Source organism: Pieris napi, chromosome 7, assembly GCF_905475465.1.
Source record: "Pieris napi chromosome 7, ilPieNapi1.2, whole genome shotgun sequence".
Lineage (NCBI taxonomy): Eukaryota > Metazoa > Arthropoda > Insecta > Lepidoptera > Pieridae > Pieris > Pieris napi.
Window position 1 is genome coordinate 9,706,927 of NC_062240.1, and position 21,970 is coordinate 9,728,896.

The following is a 21,970-nucleotide window of genomic DNA, read 5'->3' on the forward strand; positions in this document are numbered from 1 at the left end:
ACATAGAAATAATGAAGACTAGAAAAAATTTGTACTATGCGTATTAGACAATACGTGTAAGGTGCTTCGAAATGTGTCAAGTTGTAGGAAATGGTTGGCACGTGGCTAAGTTCTCGCTGTACACGTCCGTGAAGTTGGTTAAGTGACTGATTTCAGTTGATATATGATCGATGCAACCGCGAAAATTCTGAGGAAACAGCTTCCTCACTTTGGTGTCGCTGTCAGTCAGGCCACCTATTGAAAAAATGTTTTAAATACATCGTTTAAAGTTTAAACATCTAATTAGCATTTAATTTAACTAACTAAAACTTAATAATCGAATTACGACGCTTTAGTCTTAAGATAATATTTGATGAAATTTTTAGCTGCATACTTGCCTAAGCGATAACTTAAACTGGCAATAAAGCCAAACAACTAAAGGAAGGAAGACTTATAGCACTTTTGTACTAAAAGCTGTTTTGACCCACACAATTATCAAACATACAAAACTCCTAAAATTTGAGGGTTTATACATATATCTTGCTTCACACTAGCGGTAGGTAGTTTATTAGTTATAACATGTTTTTTTTGTTTTTATCTAGAATTATGCAGGTATTATTGCGTATTATGTTTACATTTTAGATCAAAAAATCGTCTGTCACGTAGATAACTCAATGTACACTTATGAATGTCATAAAACAAATAATAATATCATGTCATAATATCATGTCATAATATCATTAAACAAATGATGCTCCTAAATTTACATTTACTGCCTGTTCTCAAATCAAGGGCGAAGAACTGGCAATAAATTGTTCATCACTCTTGGATCGCCAAGGTTCTTTTTGACTTTTTTTAGAAAATGTTTGTAAGCACCTAAACCCTGTTAAAATCGTCAAACGAGGCTGTAACTGGGGCCTAAGCTAGTATTCTGTTACTTAAATTTTCGTTCAAGTAATTTTCTTAAATTGTCGTCTTTGGTTAAACTCACTCACCGATATAAGTTTCCACATCTATGAATTCATGATCGATCATACACATTTCTTCTATATATACAGCCTGGTTTACACTGAGTGATATATTTCCCTTCAAATGTAATTCCACCGTGTGCCATAATCCGTCTGCCATGAAGCCCGACTGAATAGTCCGCGACGTGATTTTTGGTTGTGTAATGTCTTCATATTTGCAGTGTAGTGACCAGACTAATTTAAGGTAACCGTTTTCTAGACCAAGACCCAGATAATCATTTCCCTATAATAATAAAGAACTGTCATTCTAAGTGGACCTGTATCACTCTATGACTCTCAAGCTCACTAACTCCAGCGCCATTATATGGTGAGAGCTACATCGACATTCCGTACAAAAACTTCGAAATCGCTATCTGTTGTAATTAATTGAATCGAAAAGATGAATCTTTTTATTTCGAATGTGATAATGCCAAGAAGATTTGAATGTTTTATATATACGAGACAAAGACAATATAGAAACATAGTACCGTAGTACCAAACATGAGTTGAAATGATATCAAACGAATTCGTATTTCGTTCTGGATATATATTAAATTTCACTAGACACTAGCGGTAAATGTGACGAGTGGAAAAGTTGAGTCACTCCTCGCCGTCGATAGCTTAACTTAACAAACATAAGAATTAAATCTATATCTACAAGCATGTACTTATTACAAATCAGTTACTTTTGAGTGTAGCTTAACTGCGTAGCTTACCATATTAATCCAAAGTATGAGTCCACTGGGATCGGCAGTACTAAAATTAAATGCTATATAACTGGGTTTCGTTGGTAAAGTACTGAGCCTTTGTCCGCTGATACTGGAAGCTGGTCGACTTAAAGAGATCATTGCGTCTCCATCAAATTGTGGTATTGATATAGTTACATCTAAAAATAAAAATTTTCGTTCTTTTACATATATAAATCCAATATTATATAGTTTTGATTACATATTTAAAATATTCCTTAAAATTATCTTTATTTTTGAATAAAATACTTGAAGAATAAAAACCCTAAGATATATTAAAATCACACAACATAAAGTAACTAGTAAAACGTTGTTTAATTAACTTTTAGATTCAGACAAATTAAATTAGAATTCGACAATGGTGCTGTTTTGGTCGTCAATAATAAAACGGCGCCAATAAATTTTTAAAACTAAAATTTATTTGATGCTTACTCTGTTGACAATGATCTCCAACAAGACCTGAAGGACAAACGCAGCGGTTATTCCTACACCGAGCTGGCGACGGACAGTGCGCGGGATTGCACGCAGCGCGTCTACAACGGCCGCTCTCACATTTCGAGCCCTCGCAGGCCTCTACATTCTGACCACCTAAAAACGCGTAGGAGTTGAGTAGGGTTAGGGTTAGGGTTAGGGTTGGTGGACTCAGTTTCCGCACTCAGACACATAATTGGTCCGTTGTGCTTTGAGTAAATCAGAGAACAAAATATCAAATAAATGTAAGTCGAGGTTGTTAGCTTAAATGAGGAGCTGTCTTCTAGACATCATTCATCCCATTTAATGCGCAAACTTGTATATTTACGTAGGCTTTTAGGTTTTCAATTTACCAACTTTGTATGTAAATGATTTTCGTTAACGTTCGCTACAAAGTGTAAGGTTTAATTTCTTTTTACACAGTCATCTATACCTACAGCCTTTTTTTATAAAAAGGAAGATTATGTTTTCAACTAGTATTTGAACTTGACGAACCTATACGATTTGTGTGACTATATTCTGAATTAGGGACGCGGTTATAGCAACAAGTAATATACCTGCAATATTTTGTTGTTCCAATGGCAATAAAATATTGTTAACGTGCAAATTCTTCAGACATCCTAGGTACGATTGAGGAGGTCCTAACATCACGTCAAATGGGAGTGTTGCCAAGTCTTCAGCTCCACCTGTGTTATTTTTTATCAAAATTTATTTTAAATGATTATAATAATAATAATCATATCATTTTGTGCACCATTGGAATACTCTCATGATGAATCTATCAAATTTCCGAAATAAGAAAAAGTGGTTATTGGAAAATAGGAAATAGAAATTATCCTTGAAATGTACAGGTGTTTTGAATTACAGGACGATAATATGACAGCGACGCTGACGGATTGGTGTCCACTTCAGTTTCTTACGGTAATCCGTGATATGATCAAATTTAAGATTATAGTTAATGATTTAACTATATTAACAATAAAGAAGTTTGTAATTTTGTAACCTATAGTACTATAGTATATAATAATAATTCTAGTTATTATTAGATGTATACTAAACACTAAATTTGCATTAGCTTGCAAACTTAGTTGCTTGCTTTGCGTACTTTGTTTTTCTTTATTCTAGTACTTTTTTATACATTTACATAGGGAAGTATTTATGTAATTTACTTAAAGAAACATAATTATAAGGCGTGTTAGTCAGCTATGTTGATATTTACCGAGCACGATAGAAGCTTCACTTGCAGTATGGGGATAGGCATGTGCCAGCATAGGCTCAGTGGTGATAGCTCCGTCGACCCAAACGTAGAGCCGAGTTCCATAGCGGCCCGCCTTCACAGAATGCCATTGAGACATAGACAATACCACACCAGAACGAACCAGAGATGTCAAGCCAGAGAGACGATCTGATGAAAGAGTTCGCTAAATATTTTTTTACTATATTTGACACATTTTGTTTTATTTATACATAATATAAGGGCTACTTTTTGTTTATGCATACAGATATAAAATATAACGTCAGGGAATTCCTCCAAGCTCATTTATACAACCGGTAAACCTATGTTCTTATTTTTAGGTACAATACAAGTACAGTTTTACTTTAAAACGCATTTAATTATCGCAATTAATTGATCGGGATGTTGAATTATACTTACACTAAATGCCCAATCAAACCTTAAACTTTTTTAAAACATTCCAAATTCAATTTTATTTATTTTTGCGTTTAAAATTGGAATACATAAAGGCTAATAATAATAAACAAGAAAGTCTACAATACCTGTCCAACGATATTCCAGCACACCTCCTTGCAGAGATAAAGCTGTGTAGAAATGAGGTGTTGCGATATAAATAATTAATCCGCGTTCTTTAGCTGGTTTTATTTCCGTTTCCAGTGATAAACTCACGCTGGATATCGACCGTGAGTGGAGTTTGATGTAGGAGCGTTTACCCGTGAAGAATATGTCAATTGGGAGAAGATCTAGGAGTAACAAAATATGATTACGGCTGTCTCACTAAATTTAAGCTTTACGAATAAGTTTAAATAAAAAATTAATTAAAAACTTTAAAACAATATGTTTTATTTGAATTAGTGAACTAGTGTTAGTGCACGTTAGTCTTAAGTGCTAAACAGTAGTAAGTGAAAAAATGTAATACAAGAGTATCTTCCGCTTATTATTACTCACAGTCTCTATGAGTAATTGAGCAATGTGAGTAATTATTGGAAAATATCCTTATTAGTAAATTAGGTTAGACTTAAATTACTTATTAGTCTAGATAGAAGTCAGCTAGATCGTAATGTTCGATTATGTCTCGGTGAAGACACAATGAATAAAAAAAGGGTAAATTTGTTTTTAAACGATACCTGTAACCTGTTGAGTAAAATTATACTTTGAACGTATACGTATAAATATTTGAAGACTGATTAATGAAGTTTAGAAGGTTCTAATTTTGTACTGTTTTCGTATACCAGAACGTTTCAATGACTTGCTGATACGATCAACGGGATTCAGGGAATGAATTTAGCAGAGGAATGATACATGATTTAGTATACATATATAATATGATTTAAGTATTGTATTTCAGTTATAAATTTTAGCAATGAATTTCACAAAGAAATGAAATCACATGATATAGTTTTAAATACAATTAATCAAAATTTCGCTATAAATACAACTTATGCAAATTAATTTAACTGTAAAAAATGTTACCTTTGTCACAATGAGATCCACCTTTCCCATACGGACAGTCACAAACAGCATCCCCTGATGTGATGACACATCGACCGTAGCACTGACCTTCGGGAAAATCGCATGGGCTTTTTCTACTGGCACAAGTAGCTCCGTACCAACCTTCATTACAGATACATCTATGGAAAATATCAATGAATTATTGAATATGAATCAATATAGACAATCAAATAAGTAAGTAGAAAATATTCAGGTAAGTTTTTTAACATTCCACTTTGAAAATTTTAATCCTTAAGACAATATTCATCGTCAGTAATGTGTATACTTTATATTAATATACATTTATATCAGAATATAAAATGAGGAATAAAATTATAGGAAAATATGGTTTTTGGAGCCAAGAAATAGGATATCTTCTCAGTCGTATCTTTCATTGTTGAAGATCGTGTCACTGTAAGATACCCGCTTCCCTGCTAGTAATATCCCTCTACTTTGTTCGGTCTGTAGCTTCCCTTAACAACTGTTATGGGTAGACCTGTGAGAGTCGTGACTAGATTACAACAGTAGGTTGGCGATCTGCCCCGCGGCTTTTTTTCCTTCCACCTTGCCGATGACAATCAGCTTGTCCTGCCTTGCGATTCTGTAATTCACTTTTCGAACTCTCACAGCGGATTTCACAGCGGCGAACGCGCTCAAATCTGTCGTAAAGCAGTAATTTTACGTGAGTTATAGAATCGCAAGGCAGGTATCTGGTTCGCGATGGGCGATATGATATGAACTCTTATATAGCATGTTGTTGAGAGTCTCGTACTAAAACTGGATAAAAGTTACGACAAAAATCTGATATTTCTAGTTTGCTTTTGTTAAACTGTCGTTATAATTATACACCACATGTGTTACGCTGTGCATAACCTGAAATAAAATAATATTTTTTAATTATTATCAATAGTGCAATATCAAAACAATTCATACCCATATGTTGCTGGCGAGTGTATACAAACTCCTCTCGGAGCGTTACAGGATTTGGCAGTACATTGAGCTACTCCACATTGCCCCACTCCATATCCCCCTACAGGTTTACCCGTGCCGACTGCCTGACCTCCCATCTCCCATATACATCCTTTCCAACCGTTGTGCAGAGGCAGGTCATGGGGGAGATCACGAAAATCATCTGATGAGTGACCACCTAAAATAATTTTAAAGACTAACAAAACCTGATAATAATTAGCGGGTGAGATTTTTTAAATTAAAACAAAAGACAGCTAATAATAGCTTGAAGTAGCTCTTTGGCTAGATAATATAATATTTCAATAAGTCTACACTTACCAATATATACGTAAGGCAACACGTTCATCTTGACATCATTAGCTGGTGCATTGCCAGAGACGTTATGTCTTCCATCAACACTTAGACCTGCGGTTCGGCCCCGTCTCCACACTCGGACCATATGCCCTCCACGCCTTGTTGATAAGGCCCGAGACGTAAATATACGACGTGCTCCTTTAATATGATAATCTTTATAATACAACTTGCATATTAATCCAAAATGTTTCGTATAAGTAATCAAAAATCATATCTTTATGGCGCATACAAGCTTATTTTTAATGTCTCGTTAAACAATAATGTGTTTTATTCAGAATACAATATTATTCGTTCACTAAAACATACATAGAGTCAACAGGAATAATCATCTGTCGAAGTAGACATGGGGAGAAATTCACTGTGCCAAAAATTAATCTGGAACTGTGTAGGAAAGCACCTTTTGTATGGCAATCTAAGTTTAAAATAATTTACCGAAAACATTAAAAGATATTCCGACTATAATTTCCACGCCATTATGTGTGGCAGAATAATATACGAGTTTGTGATTGTACCACCATAACATTTTTGTACTATATTCTTGCAATACATTATTATTATTATTCAAAATCCACGTCACTTAGCTTTTAAGAACAGGTCTGGCTCGAAGGACCAAAAACACTTACCACTACCCATGTTCCAAGTAAGCATTATATACCCTTTCACAAAAGTTAAGGCTAAATGCTGACTTCTAGAATCGTGTCTACCATTTTGGCCTACAAACACAAGCAACGCTATTTGATCTAAGTCATCAGTTTGGAATCTTAGTCGTAAATCAAAACGATCGGAATTGATGGCCATTGGTGACAGAGGATAGATGAGGTATGATGATTTGCCACTTGATATTGGAGCTAATGATGCTCGGGTAATGTCAACATCTGAAATAAATAGATAAAGTAAAGAAATAAATATCGTATTGGAACACGTATTAACGTATTGGAAAAGTATTAATATCGTACTGGAATTTGAAAAACAAAATATTTTGAAGATATTAAATTATTTTTACTTACTTTGAACTATGACCAAACGGAAAACCTGCTAGATATATTAAAATAATTTTCACATATGTTCTCAGGCGTGTGCCTGACACTCACCCTCTCCCACTATCAACATACACACACACTCACCTACACATACACAACACTCACATACACACACTCACACACACACATACACACACCCACCCTCACATTCAACTGTATTTGTGCTATATTGTATTAATTTGTTTGCCTACCCATATATTATGTATGTTCCCTTTGTAAACACTGTGACTTTGCTGTGGAATGGAAGCCTGGTTATATTTGTGAACTGTATATACATAAATTAGTGGGCTTTCAATAACTAAAACAAATATATGTTGATCATTTCTAAAAGTTCCTATATAATTCAAACATCATCTTACTGTATTCGCAGAAGATTCCATGTTTTCCAAAAGCACACAAACACAGGAATCCACTTCCTGGATGTTTTACACAACTGCCACCAGATTGACAAGGATTGTTTTCGCATACGGACTGATTGCAATGGCCACCCATCCATCTATAAAATATTATTGCATTTAAGAACAAACAACAATAAAAAGAACCGGTCAAATTGTAAAACCTTACGAATTTTAAAGGGTACTAATGTAATTTCCCTCTATTTCGAAAATTAAAGGTACATACCCATTAGCACAAGAACAATAGTATCCTTCTCCCCTATCCTTACAAATCCCACCATTAAGGCATGGTGCAGACAGGCAAGCTAACGATGAACACTCTGTTATATCACCCGCATCAAAGGCATCTTCAAATAAGGCCCGAGTAGCGCCGTTTACCTAGATCACATAAGTTCTATATATATCTATAAATTCTATATATGTACTAGCTGCCACCGCGAACTTCGTTTCTCCTTAATGTGATTTTACTTAGCCTACCTTTTTAGTACATACCCACATGGAACATTTTGCTATGCTACCCCAGAGAATGTTTAGTTTTCCGGATTGAAAACTTTTTAGGTTTTTCTTTGAATTTATCTCTATTAAACCTCGGAGTTCAAGTTATAAGTTTTAATTAACAAATAGAAAATAGGGGTTGATCGTAGAGGGGTGAAAATTAAGGGTTGTATGTATTTTTTAATGCCACATAATAATAAAAATAAAAGAAATAAATTTTATCCAATTTTTTTTGTGGTGGACACCCCTTATCACTTAAGGGTTTGAAAAACATTGTGACACGAGAATTTTATATATAAGATATATGTTCTATTGTAAAGTTTTACATCGAAGTATTTTTTCCACGTAAAAAACTGTTTATTTTATTTCAAAGAAAGACGAGACAAAACTAAAAGTTCAATGTTTAAATAAACAACATTGATAAAATAAATCGTATAGCGTTTTCATCACCCTATAAAGGATTAAATAAAAATGTTTCGATTCAGGATTTGACCAAACAATTAAAAGAAATTTAGTTTAATTTAATTAATTTTGAAGAATAATAACTTACAGTTAAACCTTTTACGCAGCCAATAAATGGTTGATAGTCGGTGTGGTTTTTAAATCCATTTCCAAACATTATTGTGGCATTAGGATGAAGGCTTGAAATGTTTGCGATCTGACCACCACTCATAGCTAGCGTGTCATTCAAACTAAGGGTCGCGTTGCAGTGTTGTTGTTTCAAGTATAAATCCAGTCTGAATACAAAAAAACGGAATTACACATCTCTAGAATCAGCATAAAAATCACGTAGTACTTGTTTTAGTATCTTGAAGAATATAGAAACAGGACAATTCTGAATATGGTTTGGTTTCAATTGCTGTTATTTATAAAATATTGTATGCCAATAAAAATCATACTGTACACTTTTGTAATTTAGGAAAAATACAAAAAACCATCCGTATCACCTCGACGTCCGTCGTTCCACAACTGAGCGTTTTCTAAGGCAGTTTTTGCCGCGCACCATTATGTCGAACCAGCTGACCATTCTATTCCCGAACCAATTCGACTTCAAATAAAGAGCGTACCAATTCTTGAAAGGCCGGCAACGCACTTATGAGCCTTCTGACAGTGTGAGTGTCCATGGGCAGCGGTATCACTTAATATCAGGTGAGCCTCCTGCCCGTTTGCCTCCTATTACATAAAAAAAGGTAACTTTTGAAAAAATTATAAACTGTACACCTTGTTTCAATTTTCATCGGAAATCCTTTGTTGACAAAAGTTTTGAGCTCGCTTAACAGCATCGTCTGATAGCCGCACGAAAATTTAAATTTCAGTAATCCTGTATTCATATAAAGTTCCATATACACTCCTTGTGCTATTTCTACGTGCATAATACCGCCATCAGTGATTAACGTTCTAGCTTCAAATCCTATCGCTAGAGATGTGGAATTTCTAATATGATGCACTATATATGAATTTTCGCCAAAAGCCGCGGATTTTATTGAAATTCTTTCTTCACAATATCTTCCGCTATAACTGAATATACAGTGACACTGAAAAATAAATCACCTAATAATGTTAGCATGTCGTAAAGCTCCTATTATACGATGTAATGGTTTTTCTTACTCTGATGCCATGTGGACCGCTAAAACAAGTGCCATGATTGTTGCAAGCTGAAGGAGTGCACTCGAGGTGATCTGTTGGGTAGATTTGTGTTATACCATCCGTAGTCGTGTCTATGTCAGTGGTCATATTAGGCAAGTCACTGGTGACGTGACTATCAGGCGAATTAGTAAATAATTTTTCCGTAGTTATATCAAAGCTATCTTCGTTACGTGTTGTTTCTGTATATTTAAGTGTCGTTTCATGGAAATATTCTTGGGTCGTTTTTATTGTACTTTCCATCGTTACTTCTGTGGGTTTAGTAATACTGCTTATATAGGTGGTTTCTTTAACTGTGGTATCTTCGTCCATTTCCTTTGTAGTTCCAAATGGCGTCGTTTCAATGTCTGCGGTTGTTTTATCGGTCGTAAAGTCACAAATACCACTACAAATAGTAGTCGTATCTGTTTTAATATTAACTCCACCTTGTGTTTGTTGAGTGAAGGCAATTTCAGTTGAAGGATCGAATTGCTGAGTGGTGCTTTCATGGAGAAACGTCGTAGGTGTAGATGATACACCATCACCTGTTATTTTCGTAGTAAAGCTATTAACTTCAGTTGTTAGATATTCGGTAGTTCCTGCTGTCGTTAACTCAGTTAAAGCAATAACGCTCGAAGTATTAAATAATGCTTCAGTTGTTGTAAAAGCCTTGGTAATTTCACTGAAAACTGAAGGCTTGGTGATATCAGTAAATGTAGTACCGATTTCAGTGGAATACAGCATAGTTGGACTGACGTAATCACAGTCGTAACTGCCGTCGTCCAGAATAATGCATTCACATAAACTTCCAGTCAGTCTTGGAGGGCATGAGCATGTAAAATTATCCACCCCATCTATACAGCTTCCGCCATTCATGCATCTGAAAAGAATGTTCTACCTATAATAAATAGTTTATGATAGGCAGTTTTATTCATTGATAAATGTTAGGCTTGGTTTCTATACAGAATATCAGTCGTAATTGCTAAGAGTCGTATTTTTTATTAAATTAAAAAATGACTCGTGGCCAAATCATACCTCAATAGATTTTTGGATCCTTTCCCACCTCTGAAGTATGTGTATGATAAAGGTTTATACATAAATACACGCGGAAAAATACAACGAATTTATATAATTTACCTAGGGCCTAGCAAGCATTCATCATATTGCAATTCACATCGCTCGCCGTGATAATCAGGCACACAGTAACATATCCGTTCGCCATCTTCAACTACACATAATGCACCGTTACTGCATGCATTCGCGTCGCAAAACTCGATTTGCACTTCGCAACTTTTTCCCGTGAAACCTAGAATAGAACATTTTGAAATCAATACGCTGTATTATTTGTTAAATTTTGATAAGGGCCTAAATTTTTTGCTTTAATATTAATTTTGGTGCTATGTTGTATAAAGGCAGAATGAAATTTGACCTAGATAACATTTGTTTTACTTGTATTTTATGCTAACTGCATCCATAAATAACAAATAAATACAGTTTCATTTAGTATTCAGGAAATCCGAATTTTGAAAAAAATCATTTCGTAACTACCCATAAGTGTCGATGCGTACAGCTTTGATTGTGAAAATATTTGCTAAAACGTAAGCAGTACAAGTTAGTTAAAATATATAAGCAAAAATCTTAAAAGTAATTCTTTACAATAGAATAAATGTATGAGGAAATTAAAATATTAACTTATTAAAAGACATGTTTTATAATATTTTTATTTTATAAAAAGTAAGAAACTTACCATAAGTACACGCGCACATATAGTCTGCATGTGCATCAATACATATTCCACCATTTTGACATGGGTTTGATTTGCATTCATCAATCTGTTCTTCACATTTTGACCCTGTCCATCCTATAATAGAATATATTAATTTTGATTAATGAGATCAGAAGAATATTGAAATTCTATGTGTCATTTCATTATTATTATTATTTCTTTGAATTCTGTAATTTACGGAACCATTATGCGGTTACTTATTGGTGGCACAAGGCATGAAGAAGTCCAAAGTTCAACATCCAGACTTAAAACAATAATCATACCTGCACCTACCATATTACATCCAATTATTGAAATATCACAAGTAGGTACATAAAATTATAAGGTTATGTATAAAAGTAATATTTTTTCATTAATCAAACTAACATATTCTTTATTCCCCTGAGTCCGAGCATATTAAAAATTCTAGACGCAAAGTTCTATAAAAATTACCTGGTAAACATTTGCAATAGAATTTAAATCCGGGTCCCTCAATACATTCACCTCCGTTATAGCAACGTATCTCCTCTGTAGTGTTACAAACTGCCACATCAAGCTCACAGTGCTCCCCGGAGAAGCCAGGTATGCAGTGGCACACGTAATCATTTGTCATATCGATACATGTGCCGTTGTTCAAGCATGGATTTGATTCGCACTCATTGTAATTTGTTTCGCAGTCGTCGCCTAAAGCAATGAACCGTAAATTTTATTTAATCGTAATTTTTTTTTATAATGGCTCTGGCACGATTTGTGCATTAGCCAGCGTCAAGTATAGGATTGTTTATAATTCGTGCTTGTCTTTAGAAATTCGACCGTGTCCTCCATGTACGGTTTAGGCACTCGCCCGGTACCGCACAACCCTCCCAAAGGCCGAACACAAATTTAAATTAAAACTTGCCCTCGAACGGGGAATCGAACCCGGTAACCTAGCTGTCACTTAATAAGACCCCTAGGCTATGAGGCCCCTTAATCGTAAATTAAGATAGAGAAATATACAGAATGTAAGTTTTTAATTTACTTTCTTCACTACGGGCAATTTGGGAGGAATTCTGCTGGAGGAAGATGAAAGACATTTATTGAAGTGAAACTTCTTTAGGCAATTTTTTTTTACGGATGAAACGCAAATTAGCGTCACAAAGATGTGCAGCGTTTTTGTCGGAAAAATAGGGTGAGAGCGATTGAGACCGATTGAGAGAGAGTGAGAAAGGGCGAACGTAGCATGAAGCAAATAGCCACGGAGCGAGAGTAGGCAGCAAGCAAGTTAGAAAGATCGAGAGAGAGAGAGGGTGAGATAGAGCGAACGTCGCATCACCAGTGCCATGGAGCAAGAGGTGGGAGAGAACTATAGTGAGAAAGATTGAGAGATAGAGAGTAAGGGAGATCGAGAAAAAATACACGCTATTGGTTGATGTATTCGTTTAGTAGTTACATATTAGAACTTTAGATGGCAATTCTATCGCATAACGTCTTATATTATCATTAGCGGACCCCACAGACGTTGTCGTGCATCATATTTCAAGCGATTAGGATATTAAACAAAGTATGAAAGTACCGACTGCAGCGCCATCTGCCGGGCTGATTTATGAATCTAAACCATCCGGGGCGTCACCCAAACGCATACAAAAACATCATTGAAATCGTTCCAGCCGTTTAAGAGGAGTTCAGTGGCATACACACGTACAGTAGAATTATATATTATATATGTATATGTAAGTTATCCTATATTTTAAGTTAGATCAAACTGCACACGGTGGGCAAATTTGATTGAGATCGGTTAAGTAGTTTAGGAGACCATAGCGGACAAACAACGTGACGCGTAATTTATATATATTAAGATTAATATCACGTATACAGTGTGTAAACAGTGTGAATATATGATATACATGTAAGCATGAAATGCCAAAATTTCTGTATTTTTGTATTTCATGCTGGTGGTTTCTTCTTTATTGCATTATATAAATTTAAACTTACCTATAAATCCTTCAGGACAAGAACAATTATAGGAAGCAACTCCGTCGATGCAAGTGCCACCATTTAGACAGGGATTCGACCAACACTCGTCCCAGTTAGTCTGACATTGTATTCCCGTAAAGCCATCGGTACAGTAACAAGAATAGGTACTAAAAGAGGTTTTAATATCAAGACAAAATGAACTCCGCCGTGCAGATTTTTATGTGGTCTCTGACAAATCGATGTAGGTTAGATTAACAGACAAATAACTAAATAATTTTCCATGAGTTATTTATTTTAGTTATCAATTACATTATGAATTCAGCGATAGGACAAAAATAATTTCAAAAAGTTTTTTCATATCGTAAAAGCGTGATTACTTCGATGAACTTGTCACTTACAAGTCAAATTTATTGGGCCGGGTATATTTTTCGCGCGCTAGAAATGATTTAGTTTTTACAAATTGGAAAAAGTATGTTGCTATAATACACAATAATATATAAACCTTTTTTTTTCGATTTAAAGGGAAATAATGTTATATCTACCTATTGACGTCATCAATACATATTCCATGAAGACAAGGGTTAGATAAACAGGCAATACCCGCTGTGACCACTGGCACAAAGACCAACCACCAATAATTCGGAACTTTTGTCATGGCTTTTAAAATATTAACGCGTTACTCGGGCATTATGATACCTGAAAAATACATATATAAAGGTATAACTTAATTATTTCGTTAAATCATTGTTTATATATAATGGAGTCATATTAATAAATAAATTTTTTAAATTACTGGCCATCGATCATTTTTACGAAAAAAAAATTAAGGTACCTTTTTCGTCAAGTCCGCCTGGTTTACATGAAACCGGTAAAGTCAAATATTTTTTTCTTTCGACCGATATATGTTTCTGTTATAACGTCAATAATGATTCGATTAAGGACAGAGCTTTTATAAAATTATGGCCTATTAAAGAAGGTAACTGGCACACAAGTGGGTCTTCAACTGCTGTGGCTTGCGTTGTCATGGCAACCAGTAAACACAATAAAATTGTTCATTTCTACTTAGAAGCTATTGATAAAATTTTGACATTACCTAAGTAGGTTAACATGACTATTATTCGATTAGATGTATATTCTCATATTATAATAGAGTACTTATAACGTTTTTTATTATTTTTGATTCAGAAATTTAAGTAAATATTTAATAGATAAGATTCCGTTGGTCTGCCATTTTAACAGTCCTATAAGATAAACTGACTACTTGAGATTTATCAAAAATTTTCACAAAGTCGCGAAGCATAGTCATTAAGGCAAAAGAAGAAATAACTTCCATCTAAATGAAAACCTATATGTATAACACCTTTATTTATATCCGAATCTTTCGAAGGTATTTTTTTTGCATTTACACCTGAAGCAATAGTTTGTGGCGCTCGACTCACACCAGGTTTTTGCTGTTCTGAGACGAGCGTGTGCGATACCTACTAAAACCACCTTGGGTTCTAACATAGACTCATTCTCACATCGTTTAATCATTTTATCAGGGAATATATAACTTCTGCGCGAGTGTTCTGTAACTCCCAATAGTGATAGATATTGCGTAGATTTTTGTACGGGGCTATCTTAAGGTTGTGAGTTCAGAGACAGACATCAGTGCCACGACTATGGAAGGAAAAATACATAGAACATTAGAAGTTTCAGAGTACTGGCGCTGATAGTATATGCATTCCAATGGTAATATAAAATCGAACCTTTGGCATAATTATGGTTACTAAAATATGTAGCTATAGGTTAATGAACTCTTCTTTACCTAAATACTAAATTATATTCAAATGGAGTAGACATATAATTTACAGACTAAATAAATTTATAGGGATTTGCAGATTTTGACAATAGACAGCGGACTGCAGACAGTGACACTTGATAGTGACAGTAACAGCTACATTAGTGGCAGTTTGGCATAAAACTTGAAAGTTTCAACTTGAAATTCTAAAATTTAATCTTATTTGAACAATAGCCTATTGCACTTAGCTTTCGATCCGAATTTCATTGTTTCCATTAGATTTTTGCTTAGTCAGCTTGTAACAAACCTAAATATAATAGCAATTTCATATCTCCCGGTAAGAAAGGTGTAATTAGAGTGCGTTTTTTATATTTTAAGTGACTAACTCTATCTGTAAATATGGATCCGGGAATCCTTTGTTTCCACCATTGTGACCACAAAGTCTTTTGTACTATTATTCCTGATAAATGCCCGGTTTGCCATCAGAAACTAGATAGATACGACTACAACCTGTTGCCGTTTAGGTTTGTATTACAATTAGTGATATGTAAGGATTTATCAGCGATGTGTATCTGTTACTGATTGGCCTATTTTTTTTCAGAGTACCATATCCTTTCGTGAAAGCGTCTCAGCATCCTCGAGCGATAGTTATGAAACCGACGCACGGAGACTTCCTTAAGTGAGTTATTCTTATGAAATTCCAAAACAACATAATATATTACTAAGAAAATGACTCATAATCTCATGATACATATTATGGTTTTGCTTTGTTTCAGTGACTATTATAATTCTAAGGATTTACATATCGGAGTGACTAACTCTCAGGGCTGTGTTATTGAATTTGGTGTTGAAGGTATCCAAGGTGTGGATCCTTTGACAAAAAAGTGGAGTCAGTGTGACTCAAGCTCTGATTGGGACCAATGCCTCCTATTAGAACAGTTTGATGAACTATGGAATGAAATTTGGGATGGCATTCTCATAAAGGTACTTTATAAATTTCAATGAACATAAAAAAATAAAAACAAAACTTCCTTTTGTAATGCACTTTACTAAAGTTTCATCAATAATTTCAGGTGAGTTCAAGTCCGCTGTGGGATGCAGAGAGATACAATGAAGAACGTCACAACTGCTTTACTTTTGTATTAGCATTTTTGAGGGCTCTAGATTGTGGAGAACTTTCTGAAAAAGCTCAGGACCCAAAGCAGTTTTGTAAACAGTATGTGGTTCCACGCACTTCTGCTGCTGGGAAATACATATCTCTGTATAGGCAACTTAAGAGGCAGAGCTTCTTCATACAGAACCAATGATAGCTTATAATTTAATATTTTGTGTATTTAATATTTATTTTCAGTATTACCTGTGATTGAATTTAGATTTAAGGGCCGAGAATTACCATGCATTTAAGTTAGACCAAAATGTATCTGAAAACGTATTTATTATTTTAGTATGAGGTAATATGTTTAACTCTAAAACGCAATGCAATGATTTAATGGTCTAAAAGAGGCTGTGTTAGTTGATTGTAATAATAACGATTACACTAAATTTTGTTCATGTAAATATAATTTGTGATTATCTTTCATTCCATCCTTGAAAAAGTAGTATACTTTTACTAATTATCTTAAGCCAAAAACATCACATACTTAAATGTTAATTTAATGTCAAGATTTAGGATAATTTTAGGTATGTTACATGCTGCCACTAAAGCCACAATAATTATCAGATTTTTCTACTATTTATAATCACATTTACTCAATTTAAGATAAATAAGTCATGTTTATGAGTTACACTATAAATTGTTTACTTATTAGTCAATTTGAATTTTTTATACCTATACAGTATAACAAATAATAATAGTATAGGAATTTTCATCAGTCTTTGAAGACATAATTTTGCTTTTTTGTTGTATTCTTTAGAATTCTGTGATTTCATGTTAACATAGTATTAAATTATTTTGAATTAAATTCATTATAAATGATTCGGTTTGGCTTTATATGTTTGATAGTTTTGATCTTCCATAATAATTGTATCTATTTTCCACATTTCATATAATTTATTACAAATGTCTAATCATCTATTAACTCTAGTATAGAATATGTGTACACATTATACTTCCATACAGATTTTGATAAACAATTTTGTAGAAATATGTAATTTTTTGAAAGCTTGTATTGATGTAGACATTGTAGTTTTAGACACTAAAATAGGATGAATTTTTACACTGCAGGTAACTAAAGTTAAAAAATTTGTAAATGAGAATTGAAATATTGAGGATAATTCAAAGTATAGCTAATTATTCTATATACAGTAATCAATGGATATTAAGAAATTCAATTTGTACATTTTAAATTAACATTAGTTCTGCTTTGAATTACCCTCTGTAATCCAGCGTTAAATTTGTAACAATGGACAAAGGTTCCAATGACCCTCAATGTTAGTCATACAGCCAATTGAAATCTCGTCCGCTTATTGTCTTCATGTCCCGAATAAGTCTTATTAAACTGATAAGGGTAATTATTCATAATTATTTTCCTTTTCTGAAGACACTCGTAACGGTTGAGGATTACTTGCTCAAAGTCACGAATTCTTGCCCAAACCAAACTCAACTTTGTATTACGAGATGTTTCTAAAAGAAAGACCGAATCTCAGATTTCTAGGTGCTATGATAAAATAAAGTGTTCGTTAATTTAATGTGTATTATTGAAATTCTGTTTTATTTTAAATATTTATTTAAGCAAAAATAATCTATTTGGAATATAATACTTAATTAGTACAAGATGTACGAGTAAATTCGTCTGAATTACGCTGATACTTTGACAGGTGCGGATTCAACTCCCACCCAGAAGACGGCGCCGTTCAAGGCGATGGTGCCTCTGAAAATGAAAATTAACTCACTTGAACATCAGATTCCTTAATTACGTCACACCACAATTGTGCCCTTATACATACAAAATAATGAGCTTTAAAGTGTAGTACCGTTAAACGGTACTCTGACAAAAATCAGATAAGCCTGAAGTTAAAACTGTTTACTTAGACTGATTTAGTTTCTGTGAATAAGTCTCTAAGACGTGAATATCAGTACACCAAAAAATATTTTCATCGATTATACTGCATATAAAAACTACTGTAAATAATAATTATCCATGTATACAACCTAGATAATATGCTAGTAAAGAAAATTTTAGGATATTTCGAGACGCGTAAACAAATGCGCATAAATTTTTTTGCTATAAGTACATATTTTAATACATTACTTCATACTTGCTAATAAAATACCTGAATTTAACGACGTCGTTAAGGGTTGCAGGTGGTGTCCATGTGAATGTGACCGTTTGCTTATCTTCCTTAGCATCGTGCTTCTTGTGTGTGATAGTGTCCTAAAAAATATGGTAATCGTAGATATATTATATTTATAATTTCACATAAGAATAATTCATACTCTATCGGTAGGTATAATAGAAAACTAATAGACAAACTTCTACTTGTCTATATGGTATAAAAGCTACGTTTTACAATAGCATTACGCCTACTATAATTCAATGTCAAGTGTTAATTAAACCACTTTGATTGATGATACATTGAAATTATTATTTTATATTTGTTAACATTCAAATAATTTGCTTAATTCGTTGCAATGACCCATATGAGTTAATTGCTTTGTGAACTAAATGACTGAGCGTGCTAGCTTTGTATCTTTTGTTTTATAAAAACACTTCGAAACACGTAAAAAATTACAATGTTCACTTTGTTAAAAAATTAATACTGTGTAAGTTACAGGGCCGCCTGCTTGTAGCTAGAATGTCATGAGTTTGGTGTCTTAACAAAAACTAATAAATACAAATGGGTTACGGGATTCAATCTCATATTACGTATATATACTTATAAGCATTCTGGAAAACCCTAAGATACCGATTATTATATTATTAAATGACAATAAATACAAAAGTGAATTTATTAACCGTGTTTTTATTTCCAAACCATATATATTATGAACAATAAGAGACATTAACAGTATTATTTGTACTTTGCATAGATGAAGTTGTGGCATTACTATATAATTTAGCTAATGACCTACGTACATTTACGGAAGTGCGTTAAGAAATAAACAATCTACAAGTCACAAAAGTGTCGCGTTCTTGACCTTGCGCGGGTTTCCTGAGACATGAGGTCAATAAAATGTGCATAATAATTCATTTCTTAGTTATATGCCTAATATTAAAAGAAGTTTAATTTTCCTATTTAATAAAGTCTATGGATAGAACATTATTATTCATAAACATATACTTTTTACGTATAACGACAAAAAAATTCAATACGCAAAGCAAATTGGCTGGTATTTTATTATACGTAATAAAAGTACGAAGTTTTCGAATAGTCTGTTTACATTTCGTTGCTTGTTTATTTACATAAGCCCTCCTAAACATTGTACTGTAATTCGTTTGATTGATCTGATAAATCTTCATAAGATGTCGGTATTGTTTTATAACCGCGGCTCAAGTTTCCACGCAAATACACATTTTGTACTATTAATCTAAATAGCATATTTTACATTTATATGGCTTTTAAAAGATCGAGTCTTCGATCTTGCAGACTTCATTATTAATATTTTGAATAAGGTTTAATTTGACTTGAAAAGTGGTTTTAAAATACATATATCCAACATCGGATATATATGGATATAGTCTGTATACAGCATGTTTTTTTAAGACATTAATAGATGTACTTACTCCTTTGTTGTCACATTTCATAAGTCTGGCCAAGGGTTCGTTGGGGGAGACAGTAAAGGTTCCAACTGGTTTATCATCGCTTCCTCTAGCCTGCAGCATGATACCACGAATGGTATCCGAGGGAGAGTTTCCTGATAATGTCACTTCCATTGGTGTTCCAGCTTTGACGACCTAAGGCATATATTTCCTTAACGTGAATATTACATATTAAATTAAATACAATTTGCCTAAAACACGTCGAAAGACAAACCAATCACAGTTTTCACATGGATCACAACCAATCAGCGTTCCGATATATTCCTTCAACTATAATACATAAGCAGTTTTGGCCTAGTGGCTTCAGTGTGCGACTCTTGTCCCTGAGGTCGTAGGTTCGATCCCCTGCTGTGCACCAATGGACTTTCTTTCTATGTTCGCATTTAACATTCGCTCGAACGGTGAAGGAAAACATCGTGGGGAAACCGACATGTCTTAGACCTAAAAAGTCGACGGCGGCGTGTCAGGCGCTGGTGGCTGATCACCTACTTGCCTATTAGATGTAAAAATGATCATGAAATAGATTCAGAAAATTGAGGCCCAGACCTAAATGAGGTTGTAGCGCCACCGATTTTTTTTATAATACATAAAATCAACGAATACAAAATATTACATGAGATTATTGAAGTCAATTGTTATTGTTTGGACATTGGAGACATAGCATTCAACAATTTCTTATTTACCTTCTATAAAAATAATTAATGGTTTAATATTAAATTTATTAAAGTTATCATACCTTAGTGCTAGTGGTGATTTTGTATGGGGCTGGTCTCTTCTGCGCTTCAACAGGGTGGCGTGGAATCATGTCCTTACAAGCGCTCTCTGGTGCACCGCTAGAGTATGCATCAGCACCGATCAAGAGGGCCAGAGCCAAACATACTTTTGCGTATATCATCTTGTTGAACTAAAAGGCAAGAAAAAAAAACGTTTTTGTTATATTTTTAAAATTCTAAAACAAATTAATTAGTTACGGATTTATTAGGCAAAGGCGAGCCTGTATCGAAAATTAACATGAAAGGAGGTCATGGTCTTTACTTCTTCAATTCCAAAGTTCTTGGAGCGCTGTTCACAAAGACAGGTTGTGTTATGAAACAAATGTCGTTGGAGTGATTGCTTAAAAACTAAAATGTTTGATACACTCGGCGTAAAATTCCTTTTTATTTACTTTGGTATGTATTTAACAATTTCTGCAATACGTTTACAATGTATATTTGTAATATTTGAACCAAACTTGAATATGACAGAAATCACTTTTTTTACATTAATTATTAAACCTACCATATTCTATACAGCCTTTACACAGTGCCGCGGTAACAATTAAAACATATTAACAATAAAAAACTATTATATTAATGTAATAAATAAACAATACAATATATGTAGTTAATTAATAACAATAGAATTATTGCATATTAAATTATTTTACCTACCAGTGAACTTTTTCGCGCGCGCGGCAATAGTCGATGCGTGAATGGTACTTCGACTTGCGAGGTCGCAACTTATAAGCTATATACTACTTCGACTTGGAAGGGCAAAAACCACAAATAAAGTTTATCCTGACACTATTCATAAAACTTTTTCCTCATAATCTTCTTACCACGACACCTTTATTTTTTAAATTCTTCCCCGCAATTACTTAGGATTTAACGTATATTTTTTGCGTGGAATTATTATTTTATACCAAGTCTCGCTTATTATAGAGAAAAAGTGTTGGCAAAAATTCTACGCTCGTAAAAATTTACATATAAAGATTATGTTTATATTGCTTACCCCATGTTTAATCTTTACGTGCATATAAATAGGTATTTCAGACGGTACGTTCTAAATATTATTTAGGTATTTAAACTCTCATATCTCAATGGTAGACATTTTACTTATTTGTTACGTTAATAATTTGTATAGGCTTTA

The 21,970-nt window shown here is 33.7% G+C and overlaps 3 protein-coding genes across 3 annotated transcripts; 1 reads left to right on the top strand and 2 right to left on the bottom strand.

Moving 5' to 3' along the window:
• Window positions 1–16: 16 nt before the first annotated feature.
• On the bottom strand, window positions 17–14,480 carry LOC125051393 (protein eyes shut). Its single transcript, XM_047651668.1, has 22 exons — window positions 14,355–14,480; window positions 14,065–14,218; window positions 13,541–13,689; window positions 12,023–12,253; window positions 11,552–11,665; window positions 10,942–11,110; window positions 9,790–10,684; window positions 9,403–9,716; window positions 8,732–8,918; window positions 7,913–8,064; window positions 7,651–7,787; window positions 6,875–7,126; window positions 6,216–6,389; window positions 5,862–6,075; window positions 4,911–5,068; window positions 3,980–4,180; window positions 3,423–3,608; window positions 2,761–2,889; window positions 2,165–2,320; window positions 1,703–1,872; window positions 975–1,230; window positions 17–234 (listed from the first exon to the last, which is right to left on the bottom strand). Exons 2-22 carry the CDS (start codon window positions 14,175–14,177, stop codon window positions 77–79), a joined length of 4,515 nt encoding a protein of 1,504 aa, XP_047507624.1. The 5' UTR covers window positions 14,178–14,218; window positions 14,355–14,480; the 3' UTR covers window positions 17–76.
• Window positions 14,481–15,474: 994 nt separating this feature from the next.
• On the top strand, window positions 15,475–17,987 carry LOC125051077 (MKRN2 opposite strand protein). Its single transcript, XM_047651225.1, has 4 exons — window positions 15,475–15,826; window positions 15,904–15,981; window positions 16,079–16,286; window positions 16,376–17,987. Exons 1-4 carry the CDS (start codon window positions 15,702–15,704, stop codon window positions 16,607–16,609), a joined length of 645 nt encoding a protein of 214 aa, XP_047507181.1. The 5' UTR covers window positions 15,475–15,701; the 3' UTR covers window positions 16,610–17,987.
• A 23-nt stretch (window positions 17,988–18,010) lies between these two features.
• LOC125051078 (putative defense protein Hdd11) lies at window positions 18,011–21,650 on the bottom strand. The gene is made up of 5 exons (XM_047651226.1): window positions 21,493–21,650; window positions 20,799–20,966; window positions 20,027–20,197; window positions 18,576–18,676; window positions 18,011–18,172 (listed from the first exon to the last, which is right to left on the bottom strand). The coding sequence occupies exons 2-5, from the start codon at window positions 20,955–20,957 to the stop codon at window positions 18,100–18,102; spliced, it is 504 nt and encodes a 167-aa protein (XP_047507182.1). The 5' UTR covers window positions 20,958–20,966; window positions 21,493–21,650; the 3' UTR covers window positions 18,011–18,099.
• Window positions 21,651–21,970: the final 320 nt, after the last annotated feature.

What these genes read in the sequence shown, in the direction of transcription:
- LOC125051078 (XM_047651226.1), bottom strand. Translation starts at nt 20,957, where the DNA reads ATGATATACGCAAAAGTATGTTTGGCTCTGGCCCTCTTGATCGGTGCT. An exon ending in AAATCACCACTAGCACTAAG is followed by an intron (nt 20,198 to 20,798) that starts GTATGATAACTT and finishes TATATGCCTTAG; the next exon opens with GTCGTCAAAGCTGGAACACC. An exon ending in AACGACGTCGTTAAATTCAG is followed by an intron (nt 18,173 to 18,575) that starts GTATTTTATTAG and finishes TTTCATTTTCAG; the next exon opens with AGGCACCATCGCCTTGAACG.
- LOC125051393 (XM_047651668.1), bottom strand. Translation starts at nt 14,177, where the DNA reads ATGACAAAAGTTCCGAATTATTGGTGGTTGGTCTTTGTGCCAGTGGTC. An exon ending in CTATTGCAAATGTTTACCAG is followed by an intron (nt 11,666 to 12,022) that starts GTAATTTTTATA and finishes ATTCTATTATAG; the next exon opens with GATGGACAGGGTCAAAATGT. An exon ending in TGGAATCTTCTGCGAATACA is followed by an intron (nt 7,127 to 7,650) that starts GTAAGATGATGT and finishes TATTTATTTCAG; the next exon opens with ATGTTGACATTACCCGAGCA.
- LOC125051077 (XM_047651225.1), top strand. Translation starts at nt 15,702, where the DNA reads ATGGATCCGGGAATCCTTTGTTTCCACCATTGTGACCACAAAGTCTTT. An exon ending in ACGCACGGAGACTTCCTTAA is followed by an intron (nt 15,982 to 16,078) that starts GTGAGTTATTCT and finishes GCTTTGTTTCAG; the next exon opens with TGACTATTATAATTCTAAGG. An exon ending in GGGATGGCATTCTCATAAAG is followed by an intron (nt 16,287 to 16,375) that starts GTACTTTATAAA and finishes CAATAATTTCAG; the next exon opens with GTGAGTTCAAGTCCGCTGTG.